The 20,150-nt window shown below is 34.9% G+C and overlaps 1 protein-coding gene across 2 annotated transcripts in view; it reads left to right on the top strand.

Annotated features, from left to right (window-relative positions):
- Positions 1-20,150, top strand: part of ARHGAP29 (Rho GTPase activating protein 29) — a 67,208-nt gene that overhangs the window by 33,739 nt on the left and 13,319 nt on the right. For both annotated transcript variants that reach the window (XM_032487123.1, XM_032487122.1), the window contains exons 4-15: positions 1,780-1,876; positions 2,255-2,327; positions 4,521-4,569; positions 4,988-5,125; positions 6,867-6,931; positions 7,363-7,473; positions 7,576-7,656; positions 7,865-8,053; positions 8,776-8,913; positions 16,936-17,093; positions 17,668-17,807; positions 18,083-18,187. In XM_032487123.1, the coding sequence (XP_032343014.1) occupies positions 1,780-1,876; positions 2,255-2,327; positions 4,521-4,569; positions 4,988-5,125; positions 6,867-6,931; positions 7,363-7,473; positions 7,576-7,656; positions 7,865-8,053; positions 8,776-8,913; positions 16,936-17,093; positions 17,668-17,807; positions 18,083-18,187 (1,344 nt within the window). The remainder of the gene's footprint in view (positions 1-1,779; positions 1,877-2,254; positions 2,328-4,520; positions 4,570-4,987; positions 5,126-6,866; positions 6,932-7,362; positions 7,474-7,575; positions 7,657-7,864; positions 8,054-8,775; positions 8,914-16,935; positions 17,094-17,667; positions 17,808-18,082; positions 18,188-20,150) is intronic.

Here is a 20,150-nt window from a genome sequence, read left to right as displayed (position 1 = left end):
AGAACATGTGTTTTACTGTCCATTGGGTAGAGCATTCTTTAAATGTCCATCTTCTCACAGTTACTGATGGCATTGTTGAAGGCTTTCACATCCTTCACTTATTTTTCGGTTACATGTTCTGTCAACTATTCAGAGAGGGTTTTTTGAAATCTCTGACTATATAACTGAATTTGTCTATTTCTCATTGCAATTCTGTTAGTTTTTGCTTCATGCATTTTGAAATTATTTATTAGATGCATAAATGCATAAAATTGTTCTGTCCTCTTTATAAACTACTCCATCATTATAAAATGATTGTCTTTTAGCTCTGGTAGTTTCCTTTACTCAGAAATCTTTGTGTATTCTAGGCACTAAGGTAGAGCAATTGTAGAGCTTAGCACAGTTGTTTCTTGTCTGTTAAGATTCTTATTCTTTGTTGCCTGATAGCCAGTGTCATGAAAACTATTGTTTCATATATTTTGTACAGATTTCTTTTAGTTGTTTGAGCAGTATAAGCCTGTTTTTCCATCTTGGCCAGAGCAGAAATCCAAAAATAATTTTTAAATTATTTGTGGTGGTACTTAAGTTTTCCTTCTTGTTTGTATCAGGGATATTTAGAAGAATCTGATGAAAGGTGTGGACCTTAGCTCCTCGTATCTACAAAGGCTTATACATGTAAAATCATGGTTTTAATTTCATGAGGTTTCCAGGCTTGAGGATTAATTTATCTGTGTTGAGTCCTTGCTTTCCAGGAAGCATTTTCAGTCCTAGTTACACATTAGAATCACCTGGGAGAGCTTTGGAACAAATATCTGTGCTTCACCAGACCTGTGAAATCTGAATCTTTGATGGTGGGACCCAGACTTTGTTTTTAAAGCTCCCTAAATAATTCTAATATGCAGCCAAGCTTAAGAACAACTCAATTTTAAAACAAAGGATAGCTTCCTCTTCACTTGGTTTCCCTGCTTCGAGTTACTGGGAAAGATCCTAGGAAGGGTGGAACATAGGGAATCAGTTGCTCCTTAAACTCAACCTGAGTAGAATGGATACTTTTTCATCCCTCAGATTTTGTCCTGGTAAATTGTATCTGGGCTTTTAACAAAGGTGCATTCAGGTGAAGTTATGATAGGAATCCTTTTTCAGTTATGTTTTATAATTTTCTTTAAAAAATGTAAAATGTAGGAATATCCCTAGGATAAACAAAAAACAGCTGTATGTCAGTTAACATGGACCTCAGAGCCAAAAGCCTATGAGAAATAAGGTTTAAAATAGGAATTTAATAATCTTAAAGCATTGGGTGTTTTCTGTTTTGTGATAGGTTTTATGCTGTGTCGGATGTATATGTGACTTCAAATATCAGTAATTTGTAGTGAAAAATGTACTTCATATTGACTTAAGTGAGCCACAGTGCATTTAGCTGTTTTTTAAAATGCCATAAAGCAATAAGCAAGAGAAATTAGCACAGAACACTCTTAATGAGAGAGGTCTGGTGTAACATGGACTCTGTGACTCCAAGATTGATTTCACATTGAGTCACTTTTCGGATATGTCAAATTATGTAAGCATGGTGTAGTCAGTTTGGAACGCCAGCTACTTTTATGAAAGATGATTCTTTGGTATGATTTCCTTAATGAAGAATTTGAACATCATGTTTATTTTGTGTATTAGGCTTTTCAGTTTCTGAATCTTCTAATGCTTCTAGAATTAATGGTAATTTTTTTTAAGGGATCAAATGACTTTGTATAAATCTATTCTAAGGTATTTTCTCCCTCATTTATTGTAACCAACCTTTCCCTGTAGCTGTGAACTTCACAGAAGTAAATGAAGAAAACAAAAATGATCTCTTCAGAGAAGTGTTTTCTTCCATTGAAACCTTGGCCTTTACCTTTGGAAATATGTAAGTAGAGGACTGTCATTTAAAGACATTTGGGCCTACGTGTCTCACTGAGAATATGTCTCAATAATTCAGTAGGTACATGAAAAGTGAAGTGTTCCCAAACATGACGTATCATCACAGCTTTGGAAAAGCTATGCTCTGTGTTGCCTCATTGCTGTATTCGGAGGTGTTTATAGCTGTTTAGAAGCAGCATCCATTTGTGAGTGACTGTGTGGTTTATGTGAATAGATTCCTAGGAGTTTACTTCTAAGGTTCTTACTTTAAAAAATTTAATCTAGATGACATGTTGAATGTGAAGCCTGTGACAGAGCAGTGTAGTGACTTATTTTTTTTTTTTAATTTCTATTTCTTTTTTGTTTTTTTCACTTCCCTGGATAGCTTGACAAACTTTCTCATGGGAGATGTAGGCAGTGATTCATTATTGCGACTGCCTGTTTCTCAGGAGAGTAAGGTAAGCTAAGTTTGTATGAAAGCTAAGACTTTAATATTTTTAACTTAATATTTAATTAATATACTAATCTTAATTTCAGCATTACTCTTTGATACTGTTTTAGTTTAGTGGGGAAAAAATCAGTTTGTTTTAAATATGATAATTTATGGTCAGTTTCTGGACCAAAAATTTAATTGTACTTTTGAAGTGGAACCATCATTTAAAAAGAATATATCTGATAATTTTATAAATTTGTTTCTTTTTTAAGTCTTTTTTGCAGAGAGGGTAGGTAATTAGGTTATTTACTTACTTGTTTATTTAATAGCGGTACTAGGAATTGAACCCAGGACCTTGTACATGCTAATAAGCACACACCAAACTGAACTATACCCCCCCCCATAATGTCTTATGTAATGAATATATGACTTACGGTCCAAAATTTTAGTAAGTAATTCTTACCATTTTTCCTTCAAGAAGAGGTGTTAATCTTTTCTCACATCCCACAGTTTGTTTGTTACCATGAAACACTTATTAACAGGACTGTAGGTCTAAATTCTCCCTAACAGCATCCTTACATGTATGTCAGAGGATTGGGGTTCTGATTCCCAGTTGGAAGAAAAATTGCTATGAAATAATAGAACATGAGGAATGTGTGTAGAATATTGCTTTAAAGATTTATAGCAGTAGTAGTATTTTCATTTGACTAAAATTTTTCCATCAAATGCAAGGTATTTAAACAAACTGCATTAGGGACATATGTTGATCATTTCCTGTTAAGGATTTCCAAAAAGGATTGGAATTCAAATCCACAAAGATTTCAACAAATATTTGGAAATGTGCAAAATACTTGTTATATCACAATAACATAAAAACTACAGGTCTTTCTTAAATAATATAAAATACAAATGACTACTGAAGACATTTGTTGTATGTACTACAGTATTGAGAAAGAAAGTGACTACTTCTGAAGTCATCTATTTGATGACTCAAAGAGGATAGTGCAGAAACCATATCAGAATGATGAAGAATTTTAAGATCTTTAAATATTTTGCTATTTATGACTTTTCTGCTAATTTAGAAGGTATAATAAAACATTATCTGTGTGATAGCGGTCTAAACAATTCAAATTTTAGATGTGAATCATATTTCCTATTCCTGTGCTTCTGTTGTGCACACACATACTAATTCTTAATAGGGTAATACTTTTTCCTTTTTTTTTCCTTTTTGCAGCTTTTAATTTGCCATGGATATTAAAATTCAAAAGTCCATGATGTTATAATACTAGCAATAAAATTACTTTGTTTGGTAAAGAGTTTTGAAAAATATCTTTTGAAATAGTAGTTGCCATTTACTTAATAGTGCTTAATATATAACCGTGCACTGTGCTAAACCTACATCATCTCAATCCTTAAAATAGCCTTTTGAAGTAGTGTTGTTATCCCCATTTTACAGAAGGGCAAACCAAATTTAAATGAGTGAATATGTAGCCCAGTGTCATACAGCTACTAACCGATAGAGCTTGACTTCAAACACAGGTTTCATTGATCCCTTTTGTAGTGAATCCCTGCCTACTCCGTATTGCCCAGCTAAATACAAGCTCCCACAACCTTGGTAGGTGACCTTTTTCTGCACTTTCCAGTAAGGTAGCCACTTGTCACATGTAGCTCATTAAATTAAAAATTTACTTCTCATTTACATTGGTCACTTTTCAAATGCTCATATGGCTACTTGGAGCTAGTAGCTACCTTACTGGACAGTGTAGATATAGAACATTTCGGTCATCATAGAAGGTTCTGCACTAAGATGTCCAGTGGACTTTCAGAGAAATGCTTACCGTATAATAAAGTGGTAATTGATGGCTGAAAGAGACAGGTCTTTGTCTTCTATTCAGATTGCTTCTGTAACTTGCTGACTAATATTTTTGAGATCTGCACAATTTAAAGTTTTGAATGGTTTCATCAGTGTTAACTAATGCTGTTCGTAAACAATGAAGTTATTCATTCTTGGACCTTGAGAAATGCCGTTGTAAAAAGCTATCTAGTTCTTATTAAACGTTCCAGCACTTAAACAGGCTTCTCAGGCCCTTGAGTTCTAAATACTTGAAATTCTTTAGTAGGAATTGTGTTAGAGTAACAAATTAATGTGAAAAATTTCTGAAGCAGAGATTGTTATCTTCTGCTCTAATCTTAAATTTGTTTTCTTCCATCTTTTAAGTCTTTTGAAAATGTTTCTGTGGAATCAGTGGACTCATCTAATGAAAAAGGTAATGCTTGAGGTACTTAATACTTTACTCAAACTTTTTGCAGTTACTTTTGATCAATGTTTTGAATTAATCTCTCCTTGCTTAGTAATCTAAAGTATTCATTTTTAACATAAAACAAATGATATGTAAAGTTTTACATATAACACTTAAGGGAAAAAAACTTGCTAGAGTAGATAGTGTGAGGATACAGAGTGATCAGGAATTATATAGGACTTGTAACTTGATGAATAATAGAAATACACATTAAGATTTAAAAATATAATTTGAAACCATTTTTCTTTAAACTGTGACCCTTTAATTCTGAATTTATCATTTATATTTTTAACCAGTTTTCATTAAAGAACAGTTTAGTATTTGAATGCTTCTTTGTTTAGAGCTCATATTTAATATATACTTACCTTGACATTTTTATTTTCAGGAAGTTTTTCTCCTATAGACTTAGACAGCATGCTGTTAAAGAACACTGACTCTGTAGAACTGGCATTGTCATATGCCAAAACATGGTCAAAATACACCAAGAACATAGTTTCATGGGTTGAAAAGAAGCTGAACTTGGGTGAGTTGCCCTTTGGGGCATCTGATTAACTTGGGAATGTAAGAACTAAATTATTTGTGATTCATTTTTTGCAGACTATAAATAATAATGATTGTAAATTAGTAGCTCTTTCATTGTAGTGAATAAAATTATTGTTCATTTTCTCTTTTCAAAATAGGAAAGGCTCTACTTACAATAAATAAATTTATTGAATATTACTGTGGACCAACCACTAGACCTAGGGACACACAGTCATGTAGTTCACTGTCTTTACCTTTAAAGAAGTCATACTCTAGTGGATGAAAAGAAGTGCAATCAAATAATATGGTTAAAGGAGATAAAAGTAACAGTAGATTTCTGATCAGAAGGCAGTGGAAACATATAAGGAACATCTTAATAGCTAGTATTTTCCCAGTTTTTTATGGTTGACAAAAATGCTTGCAAATCCTTTATCTCATTTAATCCTTACCAAAACCCTGGGAAGTAGGCAAGACAAGCTCATGATCCCCATTTTATAGCAGAGGCAAATAAGACAGGGGATTTGCCTAAGATCATGTAGCAGTCACTGGAAGAATATAGAATTTACCCAAAGTGTATGCTCTTTCTCCTACATTATTTGCTTTTGATAGGGAATGTCCATCAGAATCACCTGAATATCCTTAGAAAAGGATAATACACAGGCCTAGGTCCCTTGCCTCAGGGAGGTGGGGTCTAAGCAAGTGTATATTTTTTTTAATTGAAGTATAGTTGATTTACAGTGTTGTGTTAGTTTCTGGTGTACAGCATAGTGATTCAGTTATACATATATATATTCTTTTTCGTTGTACATTATTACAAGACATTGAATATAGTTCCCTGTGCTATACAGTAGGACTTTGTTGTTTATCTCTTTTATATACAGTAGTTTGTATCTGCTAATCTCAAACTCCTAATTTATTCTTCCCCTCATTCCCCATTGGTAACCATAAATTTGTTTTTTAAGTTAATGTGTCTGTTTCTGTTTTATAAATAAGTTCCTTTGTATTAGATTTCACATGTAAGTGATATCATATGATATTTGTCTTTTTCTATCTCACTGACTTCACTTAATATGATAATCTCTAGGTCCATCCATGTTGCTGCAAATGGCATTATTTCATTCTTTATGGCTGAGTAGTATACCATTGTGTGTGTCTCTGTGTGTGTGTGTGTGTGCGCGTGTGTGTGTGTGTACACATACATATATATATACATACCACATTTTATTTATCCAGTCATCTGTTGATGGACATTTAGGTTGCTTCCATGTCTTGGCTATTGTAAATAGCGCTGCTGTGAACATAGGGGTGCATGTGTCTTCGAATTAGAGTTTTCTCCAGATGTATGCCCAGGAGTGGGATTGCTAGATCATATGGTAACTCTATTTTTAGTTTTTTAAGGACTCTCCATGCTGTTCTCTACAGTGGCTGCACCAAACTGCATTCCTACCAGCAGTGTAGGATGATCCCCTTTTTATCCAGCACTTATCATTTGTGTACTTTTTAACGATGGCCATTCTGACTGATGTGAGTGACAGCTTACTGTAGTTTTGATTTAAGCGAGTGTTTTGCAACTTTCCCAGTGGATTTTGATGAGTACTTCAGGTTAAGAATCGTAGCTTCATACCAAGATGCAGACTGGTATTTGTGATCACTTTTTAATTGGGGAATTACAAATAATTTTAGAGTGTGAAGGTGAAAAAGAAGTTGAATTTACCATCTGATGCCTTATTTGACCTTTTCAGAATTGGAGTCCACTAGAAATATTGTCAAGCTGGCAGAGGCAACTAGAACTAGCATTGGACTACAGGTAGGTGGTCAGTGAACTACGAGGGCTCTGTGCCAAGAGATTACTCAGATGAGCTCCTGATAATGCCTTGCGAAATCAGAAAAGTTTGTAGTAAACATAGGAAAGAACTTAAATGCTAGCCTTTTTATTGACAAAATAAAATCTTTTTAAACTTACATTGATACCCATTATGAAGAAACTAGGAAATTTACAGTTTTATATGAATGTCTGTTATCTTGGTAGCTACTAATTTTGCTAACTAGTTTTAAAATGACTTGTAGTTAATATTCTTCAGTATTTTTCTCATGTGGTTATATTTATGAATAGTTATTTTTCTGGAAAAAAAAGTCTAAACTTAAAATTTTCTCTTTTTAAAGACGGGTAGTGAGGGTGCATCTAGAACTCTAGTGCCATTTCTGTTGGAAAATTGACTTTTCGATTTTAAATTCTAGGAGTTTATGCCACTGCAGTCTTTATTTACCAATGCTCTTCTTAATGATATTGAGTGCAGTCACCTTTTACAACAAACAATTGCAGCTCTCCAAGCCAACAAATTTGTTCAGGTAAAAATTTATATATACAATATGATTTTTTTTTTCAAACAGGTGTATCTTTAGAAAACAGCTTTTTTTCTCTCTTTATTTTTTAAAAAATACCCTTGGCAGCCTCTACTTGGGAGAAAAAATGAAATGGAGAAACAAAGGAAAGAAATAAAAGAACTTTGGAAACAGGAGCAAAATAAAATGGTTAGTATTGTAATAGAGTTTCATCTCTTTGTGAACATCTGAAGTCATCTGCAGTCTGTAAGTATCTACCCTGGGAAGAGGCGTACCTTACTCTGTCTCTATAGTTTTTCTAAAATGCAATCTTAATTATCTTGCTGAGTATGCTACAGAAACTTGTACAGTAGGATTCTTTGTCTCATTCTATATTTAATACTTTTTTTCTGTGTAGCTTGAAACAGAAACTGCTCTTAAAAAGGCAAAATTGTTGTGCATCCAACGTCAAGATGAATATGAAAAAGCAAAATCTTCCATGTTTCGTGCAGAAGAGGAGCATCTGTGCTCAACTGGTGGATTGGTGAAAAATCTCAACAAGCAGCTAGAAAAAAAGCGAAGGCTGGAAGAGGAAGCTCTTCAGAAAGTAATCATCTTGTGTTTTATTTGCAAGTTGAATTAGCAATAATCAGCTAAAGCTTTGGTTCTCAATTTTTAACATGCATTAGAACCACTGGAAGAGTTGTTGAAACAGACTGCTGGGCCCCGTCTCCAGAGTTTCTGATTCAGTAGATCTAGGGTTGGTACCAGACAACCTGCATTTCTAACAAGTGCTCCGGTGCTGCTGCGGACCCACACTTTGAGAACCACTATGCTAAGAGATTTTTGCTTGTCTTTTGAATTTTGGGGTTTGTTTGTGAAGTATCTTAAAGAAGGTAGTAGTTTAACATTTTTTACTTGATTGTTCAGAAATTTCACCATGTAGGCAACTGTGTATATATGTACTCAGTCCCAGTACCTGATAGCAAGACTAGGCTGAAGCTTTGTATTATTTATGAAATTTAATTTGATAAATTCCATAAGAAGACTATATAGAAAAAGGTAAATATAAATAGAAAAGGCTGTTAAATAGAAGGGGACATTTATTTATAGGCAAACAATATACTAAGTGTAAATCATACTTGACTATCCATAAAACTGACCAAAACGGACTATTTATCTTTAGAAATATTCTATTTAATAGGATATTTCAGAACTTTCATGCATAAAGCCTTTTCAGTTATTTAAATTGAGCTTTACTAGAAAAAATATTTTTTTAAATATAGATTCAGTGAACCAGTGTTATTTTTTTCTCTGATATTCCTGAAGGTAGAAGAAGCAAATGAACTCTACAAAGTTTGTATGACAAATGTTGAGGAAAGACGAAATGATCTGGAAAATACCAAAAGAGAAATTTTAACACAACTCCGGAAACTTGTTTTCCAGTGTGATCTTACCCTTAAAGCTGTAAGTAATTTCTTGAGTATTTTGAAGAGGGAAAAAAAAGAGTCTATGTATCTGCAGAAGGGAGAGGAGTGTTTGATGAGTAATGATTCTTACGAGATTTAATTTCTGAGATTAACAGAATGTTTAGACTTTGAAAGTTGACTTTCAGTTTTTAATGGTGGTATATGTGGTTTGAGTTTCATTTTTCATCTGGTTCTCCACACCATGGATTGATGATTTATTCTATTAAAATTGAAGTCTGAGAGTTTGAAATTGCCTCTACACCACTGTCTTTCTTGCCTTGGTTGACACAATGGATTTGACCCCCGAAACTTCTATCAGCACCATGAGATCTAGTCTTCAGAATTTGAATAAACTAAATATTGAAATTGAACCCAAAGATTTATTTGAAGACTGTTCCATTTGCCTCTTTAAATTGGCTTTTATAAAAAATTTATGTGCAGACTACAGTCAGCCCTCTGTATCCACACGTTCTGCCTCAGTGGATTCAACCAACCACGGATTGAGAGTATTTAGAGGGGGAAAATGTCCAGAAAGTTCCAAAGAGCAAAACTTAAATTTACTCTGCACTGGCAACTATTTACATAGCATTTATATTGTATTAGGTATGATAAGTAATCTAGAGATGATTTAAAGTGTACAGGAGGTTGTGCATAGTTTATACACAAACACCATGCCACTTCGTACAAGGGACTTGAGCATTTGCAGATTTTGGTGTCCATGTTGGGTTGGGGGTCCTGGAACCAGTTCCCGTCAGATACCAAGGTTCGACTGTACCTGTTTTGGGTGTACATTTCACGAGTTTTAACACATGTATTAATTTGTAGAACCACTACTGTCACAGTCAGGATTCAGAACAATTCTATCACTCCAAAAACATTTCCTCATGCTTCCCCTTTGCAGTGCAGCTCTCCACCTACCCCTCACCCCTGACAAGTCCTCATTTGTTCTCCATTTCTATGCTTTGGCCTTTTCCACAGTGTCATAAATGGAATCATAGTATGTATCTCTTGGATACTGGCTTCTTTTCACTCAGCGTACTGCTTTTGAAGAGTCACCGACGTTACGCATGTTTCAGTAGTTCACTTCTTTTTATTGCTGAGTGGTGTCCTGCTGTATGAGTCTGTACCACACTGGTATTCGTTCACCAGTTGACATTTGCATTGTTTTCAGTTTGAGGGGATTCTGAATAGAGCTACTATGAATGTCTAATTACAGGTTTTTGTGTGAACACAGGTTTTCACATTTCTAGGGCAAATACACCTAGGAGTGAGGTTACTGGGTGCTATGGTGAATTTCTGTTTACCTTTATAAGAAATTGCAAAACTTTTCCAGAGTGACCATAACATTGTTCATTCTAACCAGCAATGTATGAGAGTTTCAGTTGTTCTGTGTCCTTAGCAACGCTTGTCAGTTGTTGTTTTTATGTTTTAGCTGTTCTTAGAGGTGTGTATTGGTAGTGGTTTTAGTTTGTGTTTTCAGAGTGACTTATGATGTTGAGCATCTTTTCAAGGGCTTATTTGCCATCTGTATCTTGCCTGTTCTTTTTAATTGTTTTCTTACTGTTGAGCTTGCATGTATTGTCTCCCAGTCTGAAGCTTCTCTTTATTCTTTCAGTAGTGTCTTTTATGGAGCAAAACATTTTAATTTTGATGGAGTCTAATTTATCAATTTCTTCTTCTATGGGTCGTGCTGTTGGTGTTATATCTAAGAATGCTTCATGTCACCCAAGATCTCAAAGCCTCCTATGTTTTCTGGTAACCGTTTTATAGTCTGACACTGAGAAGTGATCCATTTTGAGTTAATTTTTGTTAAGGTGTGAAGTATATGTTAGGTTCATTTTTCGCACATGGATGTTGAATTAAAATTATACCCACGAGACTTTAATTTATAGAAGTAACTGAATGCTGACATGGAGAGGCCAGTGTCATTGAAAAATATATTACTAACTAGAGAATGGGACACACTGTGTCATGCAGGGCCACAGAAGTACCAGGTGTGGTGGAGCAAAAGTGGGAGTGAGGAGAGAGCTGAGTACCAAGCCTTTATTGGGGTTTCTGAGGGAAGGGCAAGGTGGGACAGGATAAGCAATACAGGATTGGCTAGTTTGAATAATTCCAGTGGGCTTGGGATAGAGGGATGGCCTCCGGTTGCTTGGTACCTGGCCTTCGGATGATTTAGGACAGGGGAAAATACTGGTTTTGTGTGTGAGAGTTAGAGGTGGTTGGAGTTGCATATGAAAGACATGTGGGCTCCCCAGCTAAGAATTGGCTAGCTTTGGGAGGAACAGTCGATCTCACCAATCAGCAAGCTTTTTAAGATGTCAAAACATCATAAAATGCAGAAAAGAAAAAACATGATTAATACCAGTGTCCACGTCTTCCATTACCATTAGTTGAAAACATTGTGCCATCGCCATTGAATTGCCTTTGCATCTTTGTGAGAAATCAGTCGACCATATTTTTGTAGTTCTATTTGTAGATCCTCTGTTTTGTCCCATGGGTATATATGTGTCTGTCCTTTTGTCACAGCCCTGCTAGCTTGATCACTGTGGCTGTCTATCAAGTCTTAAAGTCAGGTAGTGTAAGTCTTCCAACGTTATTCTTCAGAATTGTTTGGAATATTTAAGATCCTTTGACTTTCCATAAATATGTTAGGATCAGCTTATCTATCTACAGAAAATCCTGCTAACATTTTTATTGTAATTATGTTACATCTTAATTAGATTAGGGAGAAGTAACTATATATGTGGCATCCTTACTATGTATAGAGTTGTCCAATCTGTGAACACAATGTGTCTCTCCATTTATTTAGGTATGTGAGATTTTTTTTGTGTCATCTTTTTATTGTATGATTCCAAACTACCACCACAATCAAAATAGCTAGCATTTCCATCAGTCCTCAAGAGGTGAAAATTTCGAACTCCCAATTTATCCCTTTATATCCCCAATAAATGTGTGTGTCTATGCATACAGACACACATTTTATTTAATCTCACATTCAGTTGTTCATTGACTAATGTGTTGAGAAACACAGCTGATTTTTGTGTGTTGATCTTGTATCTTGCAACCTTGATATACTCACTAGTTCTAGGAGCTTTTTTTGTAGAATCATTGGGGTTTTCTACATAAAAAATCACATTGTCTACAAATAGGGACAGTTTTCTTTCTTTCCAAACTATAATCCTTTTTTTCTTTTTTCTTATTTACCAGGTGGGACTTCCAGTTCATTGTTGTAGGAGTGATGAGAAAAGGTATCTTTGCGTTGTTCTTGATCTTAGGATGAAAGCATTTGTCTTTCACCATTAGCTGTAGGTTTGTTTTTTGTGGGGCTTTTTTTGATACCTTTCATTATGTTAAGGAAGTTCCCCATTTTCTAGTTTGCTGAGAGTTTTATCAAGAAGTTGTTGGATTTTATCAAATAGGGTGTTTTTTTTTACATCATTTGATTGATGTGATAATGTAGTTTTTCTTCTTCAGTCTCTGAATATTATGATATTTGCTATTTGAGTGTTGATTCGGCCTTGCATTCTTGGGGTAAGCCACTCTTGGTTGTGATGCACTGTTCCTTTTATATATTGCTGGATTCAGCTTGCTAACATTTTGTTGACTATTTTTTTTCTTCTCTTTTAATGAAAGATATGTGTATCCGTTTTTGTTTTATTTTTTTCTTATACCGCCTTTGTCTGGTTTTGGTATCAGGGTAATTCTGGCCTCATAAAATGAGTTGGAGGTTGTTCCTATTCTGTTTTCTAGTAGAGATTGTGTGGAGTTGGTGTTACTTGTTTCGATGTTCGGCAGCATTCCCTGTGGAAGTGTCTGGGCTTGGGGTTTTCATTTTTGAAAGATCTTTCACTGTGTGTTCAGTTTCTTTTGACATAGGCCCATTTGAGCTAGTTATTTCTTTTTCAAAAGGTGAATTTCAGTGGCTTGTGGAATTGGTCCCTTCCTTTCATCGGAGTTGTTGAATTTATGTGCATAGAGTTGTTTATAGTGTCCTTCTGTCCTGCCGGTGCCCCAGGGGCTGTAGTGACAGCCTCTCTTCCATGCCTGATACTGGTGATTTGTGCCTCCTCTCTCTCTCTCCCTCCCTCTCTCTGGTTAGTCTAGCTAGAGGCTTATACATTTTACTGATTTTTTCCTAGAAACACCTTTAGATTTCATTGATTTTTCTGTTTTTATTTTTAAAATTTTACTTATTTCTGCTTTTTATTTTTTCTTTCCGCTTGCTTTGGGTTTAAAAAATAATCGGTAGTCTCTCAGTTGCTTAAACATTAATGATTGTTATGTATTCTTGGTAAATTGATCCTTTTATCTTTATCCTGCTAATTTTCCTTGCTTTTTAGTCTACATTATTTAATATTGGTAAAACTATTTCAGTTTTCTTTTGATTATTTTTAGCATAGTATATCCTCTTCTGTTCTTTTACTTTTAATCATTATATATATTTTAAATGAATTTCTTATATAGCATATTGTTCAGTGTTGATTTTTTTCTATTGAAGGAATAACTTTTTTTAATTGAAGTACAGTCACAGTGTATCAATTTGTGGTGTACAGCACAATGTCCCAGTTATGCATATACATACATATATTCATTTTCATGTTTCATTCATTAATTGAATTAGTTGATTAATTAATTGAATATAGTTCCCTGTGCTCTACAGAAGAAACTTTTTAAAATCTATTTTCAGTGTTGATTTTTTAAAAATCTATTTTGATAATCTGTATCTTTTAAGTGAGATGTTTAGATTGTTTAATGTGGATATATGTTCAGATTTAGGCCAACTATTTTTTTGTTTTCTGTACTGTATGTTTCCCTTCATCTGTTTCCCTTTTGCTGCCTTATTTTGGATAAATTGATAAATTTTTTAGAGTTACATTTTAATGATCTATTTAATTTATCTTTAAGATTTAATTTAAAACTGTTTCTATTTCTATTTAGAATTATGTTTCATCTAAAATGATTACATTTATCTATTATCTATATTTTAATTCATCTATTAAATTTTTTTTTACTTTATCTGTTTGTATAGTACATTTCCTTTAAATGGTTGCGCTATATGTATAGAGAGAGATACTTTTCAGTCCACTTAGAATTAATATTTTACCAAGTTCAAGTGGAGTGTAGAAACTATATCACCATGTAAGTCCCTTTACCCACTTTGATATGTGTGCATTACATTTATATGCATTGAAAAGCTCACCAGACAGTCTTATAATTTTTGTTTTCAAAAGTCTCATATTTTAAAGAAGTTAAGAAGAGAAAAGCAGTCTTTAAATTTTCCCAGGTATTTACCATTGCATTATTGTTCTTTCACTCTGAGATTCCATCTCTTCTCTGGTTTCATTTTTTTGTCTAAAGCACCTCCTTTACCATTTCTTTTATAGTCTTTTATATAGTAGGTCTGCTGGTGGTGCATTCTCTTTATTGTCTTTCATCTGAGAATGTCTTTATTTCATCTTCATTCCTGAAAGGTATTTGCACTGGATATAGAATTCATTTCTTTTCTTTTGACACTTTGAAGTGTTACTCAGCTGCCTTCTGGCCTCCAGAGTTCCTGATGAGGAATCCATAGCCATTTGAATCGTTGTCCCCTGTGTGGAGTGCATTGTTTTTCTTTGGCTGCTTGCAAAAATTCTTCTTTGTCTTTGGGTTTCAGCAGTTTGATTACGGTGCTTTTGGGTGTGGATTGTGTTGAATTTCTCCTGTTTTGGGTCCCCTGAACTTCTTGAATCTGCAAGTTTGACTCTTGCAGTATTTGGGAAGTTTTAACTGTTGTTTCTTCAAATATTTTTTTGCAGCACTTTACCCTCTTCCTCTAAGACACCAAAGACTCAAGTATTATCTTTTGTTGCTGTTCCACAGGAACGTTGGACGTTTTCCACCCCAGTCTTTTTCCTCTTGATTGTTTATGTTGTTCTTCTGCTCTGTCTTCAAGTTCACTGGCTCTTTCCTTTGTTACCTGCATTTCTGTGTACGGTCAATCCAGTAGATTTTTATTTTGAATATGGTATTTTTCAGTAGAAAAATTTTCTCATTTCTTTTTTTATATTTTCCACTTCTCTGCTGAGACTTTCCATATTTCAAGACTTTTTACCCTCGTGTCTTGAAACCATTATAATAGCTGCTTTAAAGCCTTTATCTAATAATTCAAATAGCTGAGTCATCTCAGTGTTGGTATGTTTCTCGTCTTTCCTCTTGTGAGTTGTTGAGATTTTCCTGGCTCTTCATATGACAAGTAATTTTGGATGATACCCTAGACATTTTCAATATTACCTTATATGACTCTGGGTCTTCTTTGTAACCTATATTGAATGTTGGGTTTTTTTTTTTAATTTTAGGGTTTTTCATTCTAGGATATATTATTGCATTTATCGTTGCAGAGAAGGCAGAATCATTTGAGATACAGGGATGCTAGACACTCAGGTTCACTCACTGTCTTAAGGAAGATGCACTAGTCAGACTCATGTCCCAGCAAATTGTAAGTTACGTCATGAGCATCAAGAATTACTCCTGAATATTCAAAATTGTCTTGAATTATAAAGCACTGAAGGGTATGGGATATAGATCATAATTACATTGCTAAGTGAGAGGAAGGAGAAATGACCAAGTCAGTCACTGAAGACCTAATCAGATCAGTGGCCTTTGAAGAGTGAAAAAAATTAGCACAGGAGTTTTTCCTTTTGTTTTAAAGAGCGTTCAAGAAAAATTTATCTTTTAAAAAAATATAGGATAGAGAATTATATTGAACAAAAATTAATTTTTAAGTTATTGCTGTCTATGTGGGAAAAACTTTTCCCATTGATCTGAAATTATGGAATACTCTATTTCAACAGCTGTCAGAGAAATTTGTGCTAATCTCTGTGCCCATGGAGCAACTAAAAATTATATGTAGGTTATGAAAGCTGGGCATAGAGTTGGAAGTCCTGTGAGCTTGAGTAAGCAGTACCAGAAAACATGCAGAATTTCTGTATAATCTTGGCTGATGACACTTTCTACTCTTATTCATTTAGTCATTTCCCCTTTAAGACACTGCACTTCATATTGGGGACCTAGAAGGACCAAGTCCTTCCCCCAAGCAGATTGGGGGGCAGAAAGATCTTAGAGGCATGATGATTTTTGAGGTACCTGTGAGCCACCCCAGTAAGGGCACCCAGTGCCTCGTCACTAGCACTCTTCTGCAAACACATACCTGGTGACATTCCAAACCTGTTGATCTTATGTTTATAGCAGTTTTCAGTACCAGAAATTACCTTATTTACTTAATTTGTCCTGTCTGTCTAACACCACTCTCAGGGAAATGCAAACTCTTATGAGGACTGAGATCTCATCTGTTTATTTGCCATAGAATACCCAGAGCCCAGGGTTTTGTGAACATGAGAGAAGCTAACACGCGCAGCTCTCAGAATGGATCTGGCGCGTTGTAAGCACCCCTGGCTGCTGTGCCCCTGCTGTTACTGTGAGCAGCAGCAGTGACAGTGTATTTAGGCATTTGTGGAAACTCAGTGAAATAATGTATTTTGAATAGATTCAAGATAGTACCTAATCATAAAAATTGAGTGCTATAGGATACATTATAAATATAAAGCATTTCTATTTTTACAGGATTGCAAAAGTGAAAGTCAAAATAATAGTGCTCTGACTGGAATTTTTTCCCCCAGTTTTTCAGTTTAGACAATTGTGGTCAAACCATCAGAGTACAGAGATGGGAATCCTCGAAAACCCATCCATCTCCTGAAATTGTGAACCATTAGGGACATGAGGTTGTATTTTGTAATGTTTCAGATTAAAGCCAGTTTTGCCAGAAATGATTGCTCCTAGGTTTTGGATTAAAATTACTTTTTTTTTCCCCCTGATTTAGACCTTGTACAAAGTCAGGCAACATAGTGTGCTCACAATGATACACATTGTTGAATGCTTCACTCTGTGGCCTGTTTTGGTGCTGTCGCTTGGAATAAATATACACAGCATTCTGTCTAGCATGAGTTACCTTGCCTTTTGTTTTTGTATGTGACCATAGGTGACAGTCAACCTCTTCCAGATGCAACAACTGCAGGCTGCCTCGCTTGCAAACAATTTGCAGTCTCTCTGTGATACTGCCAAACTCTATGACCCAGGCCAAGAGTACAGTGAGTTTGTCAAGGCCACGAATTCAACTGAAGAAGAAAAAGTTGATGGGTAAGAATTAACACATAGATGAGATTATTTCAAGAGATAAAGCCTTTATTGCTCAGTGTCCTATCTGGTGTAAGGTGGTGTCTTTTCTAACCCTGGCAGAATTGATGTTAAAACTTCCTGAATTTTAAAAATATTGTTTAAGATATAACTCACTTAAAAAAAAAAGATATAACTCACTTAAGAGTAAAGCTTTCAATTTTGACACAGAGCTTAGTTCTTTGAGATTTAAAAATCCTTTCAGAGTGGCAAATCATGGTCATACCAATTTTTGAATGTCCGCAGATTTAACAGCCTACATTTTCCACACAAGTTATACTAGAAAAGTGTAACCATGACATGAGTAATTGACTACACGTCTGCTACTTTTTTCCCTGTTTCAGCCGAAATAAATACAAATAAGTATTAATTTTTATTCACATCTCTTTCATAAAGTTCAACTGTATAATATGGTTTGTTCTTAATATTTAGTAAATTACTCTGTTCATTAAATTAACAGATTTTTCTGAAAACAAAATGAAGTAGGTGATTATTAGTCATTCTTCTGAATGATGACTTTTATTTGGGTTTTTCTTAGGAATATACATAAACAGTTAACAAACAGCTCCCACACTTCCGGATACGGGCCTTCTGACTCTTTAGAGGACGTCGTGCGCCTGCCTTACAGTTCCAACAAGATTGAAGAGGACAGATGCTCGAACAGTGCGGACGTAACAGGTAGTTTCTCACAGTGCAGAGGGCACTAATTTATGAAAGGTGAAGTTATTTAAATGTAATTATTAAATGAGTTGCAGCTTTGTAATGTAAAATCAGGCCCTGAATGGTAGCATTAGGAGGCTTTATTCACAGTTGTGAGCACTGTGCCTGTCTTAAAGTCAGCTGTTTAACACTGTTGAAGAAGTTTGACTTGTCCCATTTTAAATAGTGTCGACATTTTGCCTTATGAAATCCATCTGTAGCCAAGTTTGACTTTAAATATTCTTTTCTTAAAGGTCCTTCTTTTATCAGATCATGGACATTCGGGATGTTTAGTGACTCCGAGAGCACTGGCGGGAGCAGTGAATCTAGGTCTTTGGATTCCGAATCTATAAGTCCAGGTACATAAGTAGTTACATCTAGAGTGAAAATGCAATGAAAGATTAAAATATTCCTTTTGGGCATGTTTTTAACTACTTTATATTTTTTCTCTTTTTATACTGAAGTATAGTTGATTTACAATATTGTGTTAGTTTCAGGTGTATAGCACAGTGATTCGGTTATAACATATATTTATGTATATCTATGTTCTTTTTTCAGTTCTTTTTCATTTTTGAATTACAAGATACTGAATATAGTTTCCTATGCTATACAGTAAATCTTTGTTGTTTATAACTACCCTGTTTTTAGAATGAACTGTCTCATAGGAGTATGTATGTATATGTACAGTTTAAATAAAAATGAGAGAACAAACCCTCATATATTTACCACCTGGCCTGAGAAGTAAAACATTAGCAGTGTATTCGACACCTTGCTGATACCACTGCCCTGTCACCCGCCAGAGCAGGCCGTCATCCTGAGTTTTGTTCATCATTCCCTAGCGATTTTAAATGTTTCAGTACTCGTGTCTAGTTGACCTTTGCCCTCTTCAGAATATTATTCAGATGGAATCATACTATTCTTTGTGACTTCTTTCATGCATTTTTTTTGAGATCCACATTGATGTGAGAAGCTGTCTTTATTTTATACTATACTCTGTAGACTGTTCCGTAAACATGAATGTCCTTGTCTATCTTTTGGATTGTTCTGCAGTTAACTGCTCTAGTGAACAGTGCAGATGACACCAGTTCTTGTGCTGGTGCTAACTTACTCATTTTTTATAAATGTACCTTAAGGAACTTTGATAAAGATAGTCTCGTGCTTCTTCGGGAGGCAGAATGGATGTTTTGAACACTCTCTTAGTGGCTTCAAAGAGAATAACTTGCCAGAGGTAACGCAGCTGGAAGGCATCTTTCAAACCCTTGAGGCTATTTACTTTCGATGTCCTTTCTCCTTCACTCTTCTTCCAAAGACTGCTCCAGTCCTGCTTTTCCTGGCTGTGTTTCTTTCTCCTGGGATCTTGGTACTGTAGGAGATGTGTTATAGGATTTAACCTACCTTGAAGCCCAAGGCCTTAGCTCTCAATTATTTGGAAACCTGTAACACTTCAGTGTGATAAAGACAAAAACTTTGAAACTGGTCACATAACAAATGGGTGAAGACCCAGGGATGCATAACCTGGAAAAAGGAAACTTGAGGACACGGCAGCCTGTCCTCAGATACTGGAAATACAAGGGGAATAGAGTTAGAGTCCTTCAGGAGAAATGTGACCAAGGGCTGGAATTTATAGGTGACAGGTTTCTACTCGGTAATATAAAGAAGCCATTTTACAGTTAGAATAATTCTAAAATGAACACGTGGCCTCATGACTTCTTAGTCATCAAGGACACATTCAAAACAAAAACTAGATGACCACTGTTAAAAAAAAAAAAAAAAAGACAACATGGAAGAGTAGGCAGCGTGCCTGATCAGGCACCTCACAAAAGAAAAAGGTGTGTTGGCCTAAAACACATTTTAAAAAATCAATTTCATCTAGTAAAGAAAGAAGTGCAAATTAAAGCCATAGTGAAAAATCTTTTTTGCTTACAAATTAGGAAAAAATTTTTCCTTAGTTATAATTTCCAGAGTTGGCAGAGTGGTGGGGAAATTTGGCTCTTCCATCATCTTTTGGCAAACACTGAAATAAGTTTAAAAAGCCTTAAAAATGGATATATTCTTTAAAAATGGTTATACCAGTGTGCAGGGGATTTAGCTACAAAGCTGTTTAGTGCAACTGAAAATCATAAACAACCTGAATGCTAAGCAAATGGGGCTGAATTAACTGTGGTAAAGTAAGTGAACTAATCAGACAGCTATTACAAATGACACTGCGGACAATGTCTGTGGAAAGGAAAGGATTGTCATGATATATTGATATGTAAAAAGACAAGTTATAGGTTAAAAAAAAAACTAGACCACTTTTTAAGAATAGTTGGAAGGCTGCGA

The sequence above is a fragment of the Camelus ferus genome, chromosome 9 (assembly GCF_009834535.1).
Source record: "Camelus ferus isolate YT-003-E chromosome 9, BCGSAC_Cfer_1.0, whole genome shotgun sequence".
Lineage (NCBI taxonomy): Eukaryota > Metazoa > Chordata > Mammalia > Artiodactyla > Camelidae > Camelus > Camelus ferus.
The sequence above is the reverse complement of the archived record's forward strand: the minus strand, read 5'-3'. Positions and strand labels throughout refer to the sequence as shown.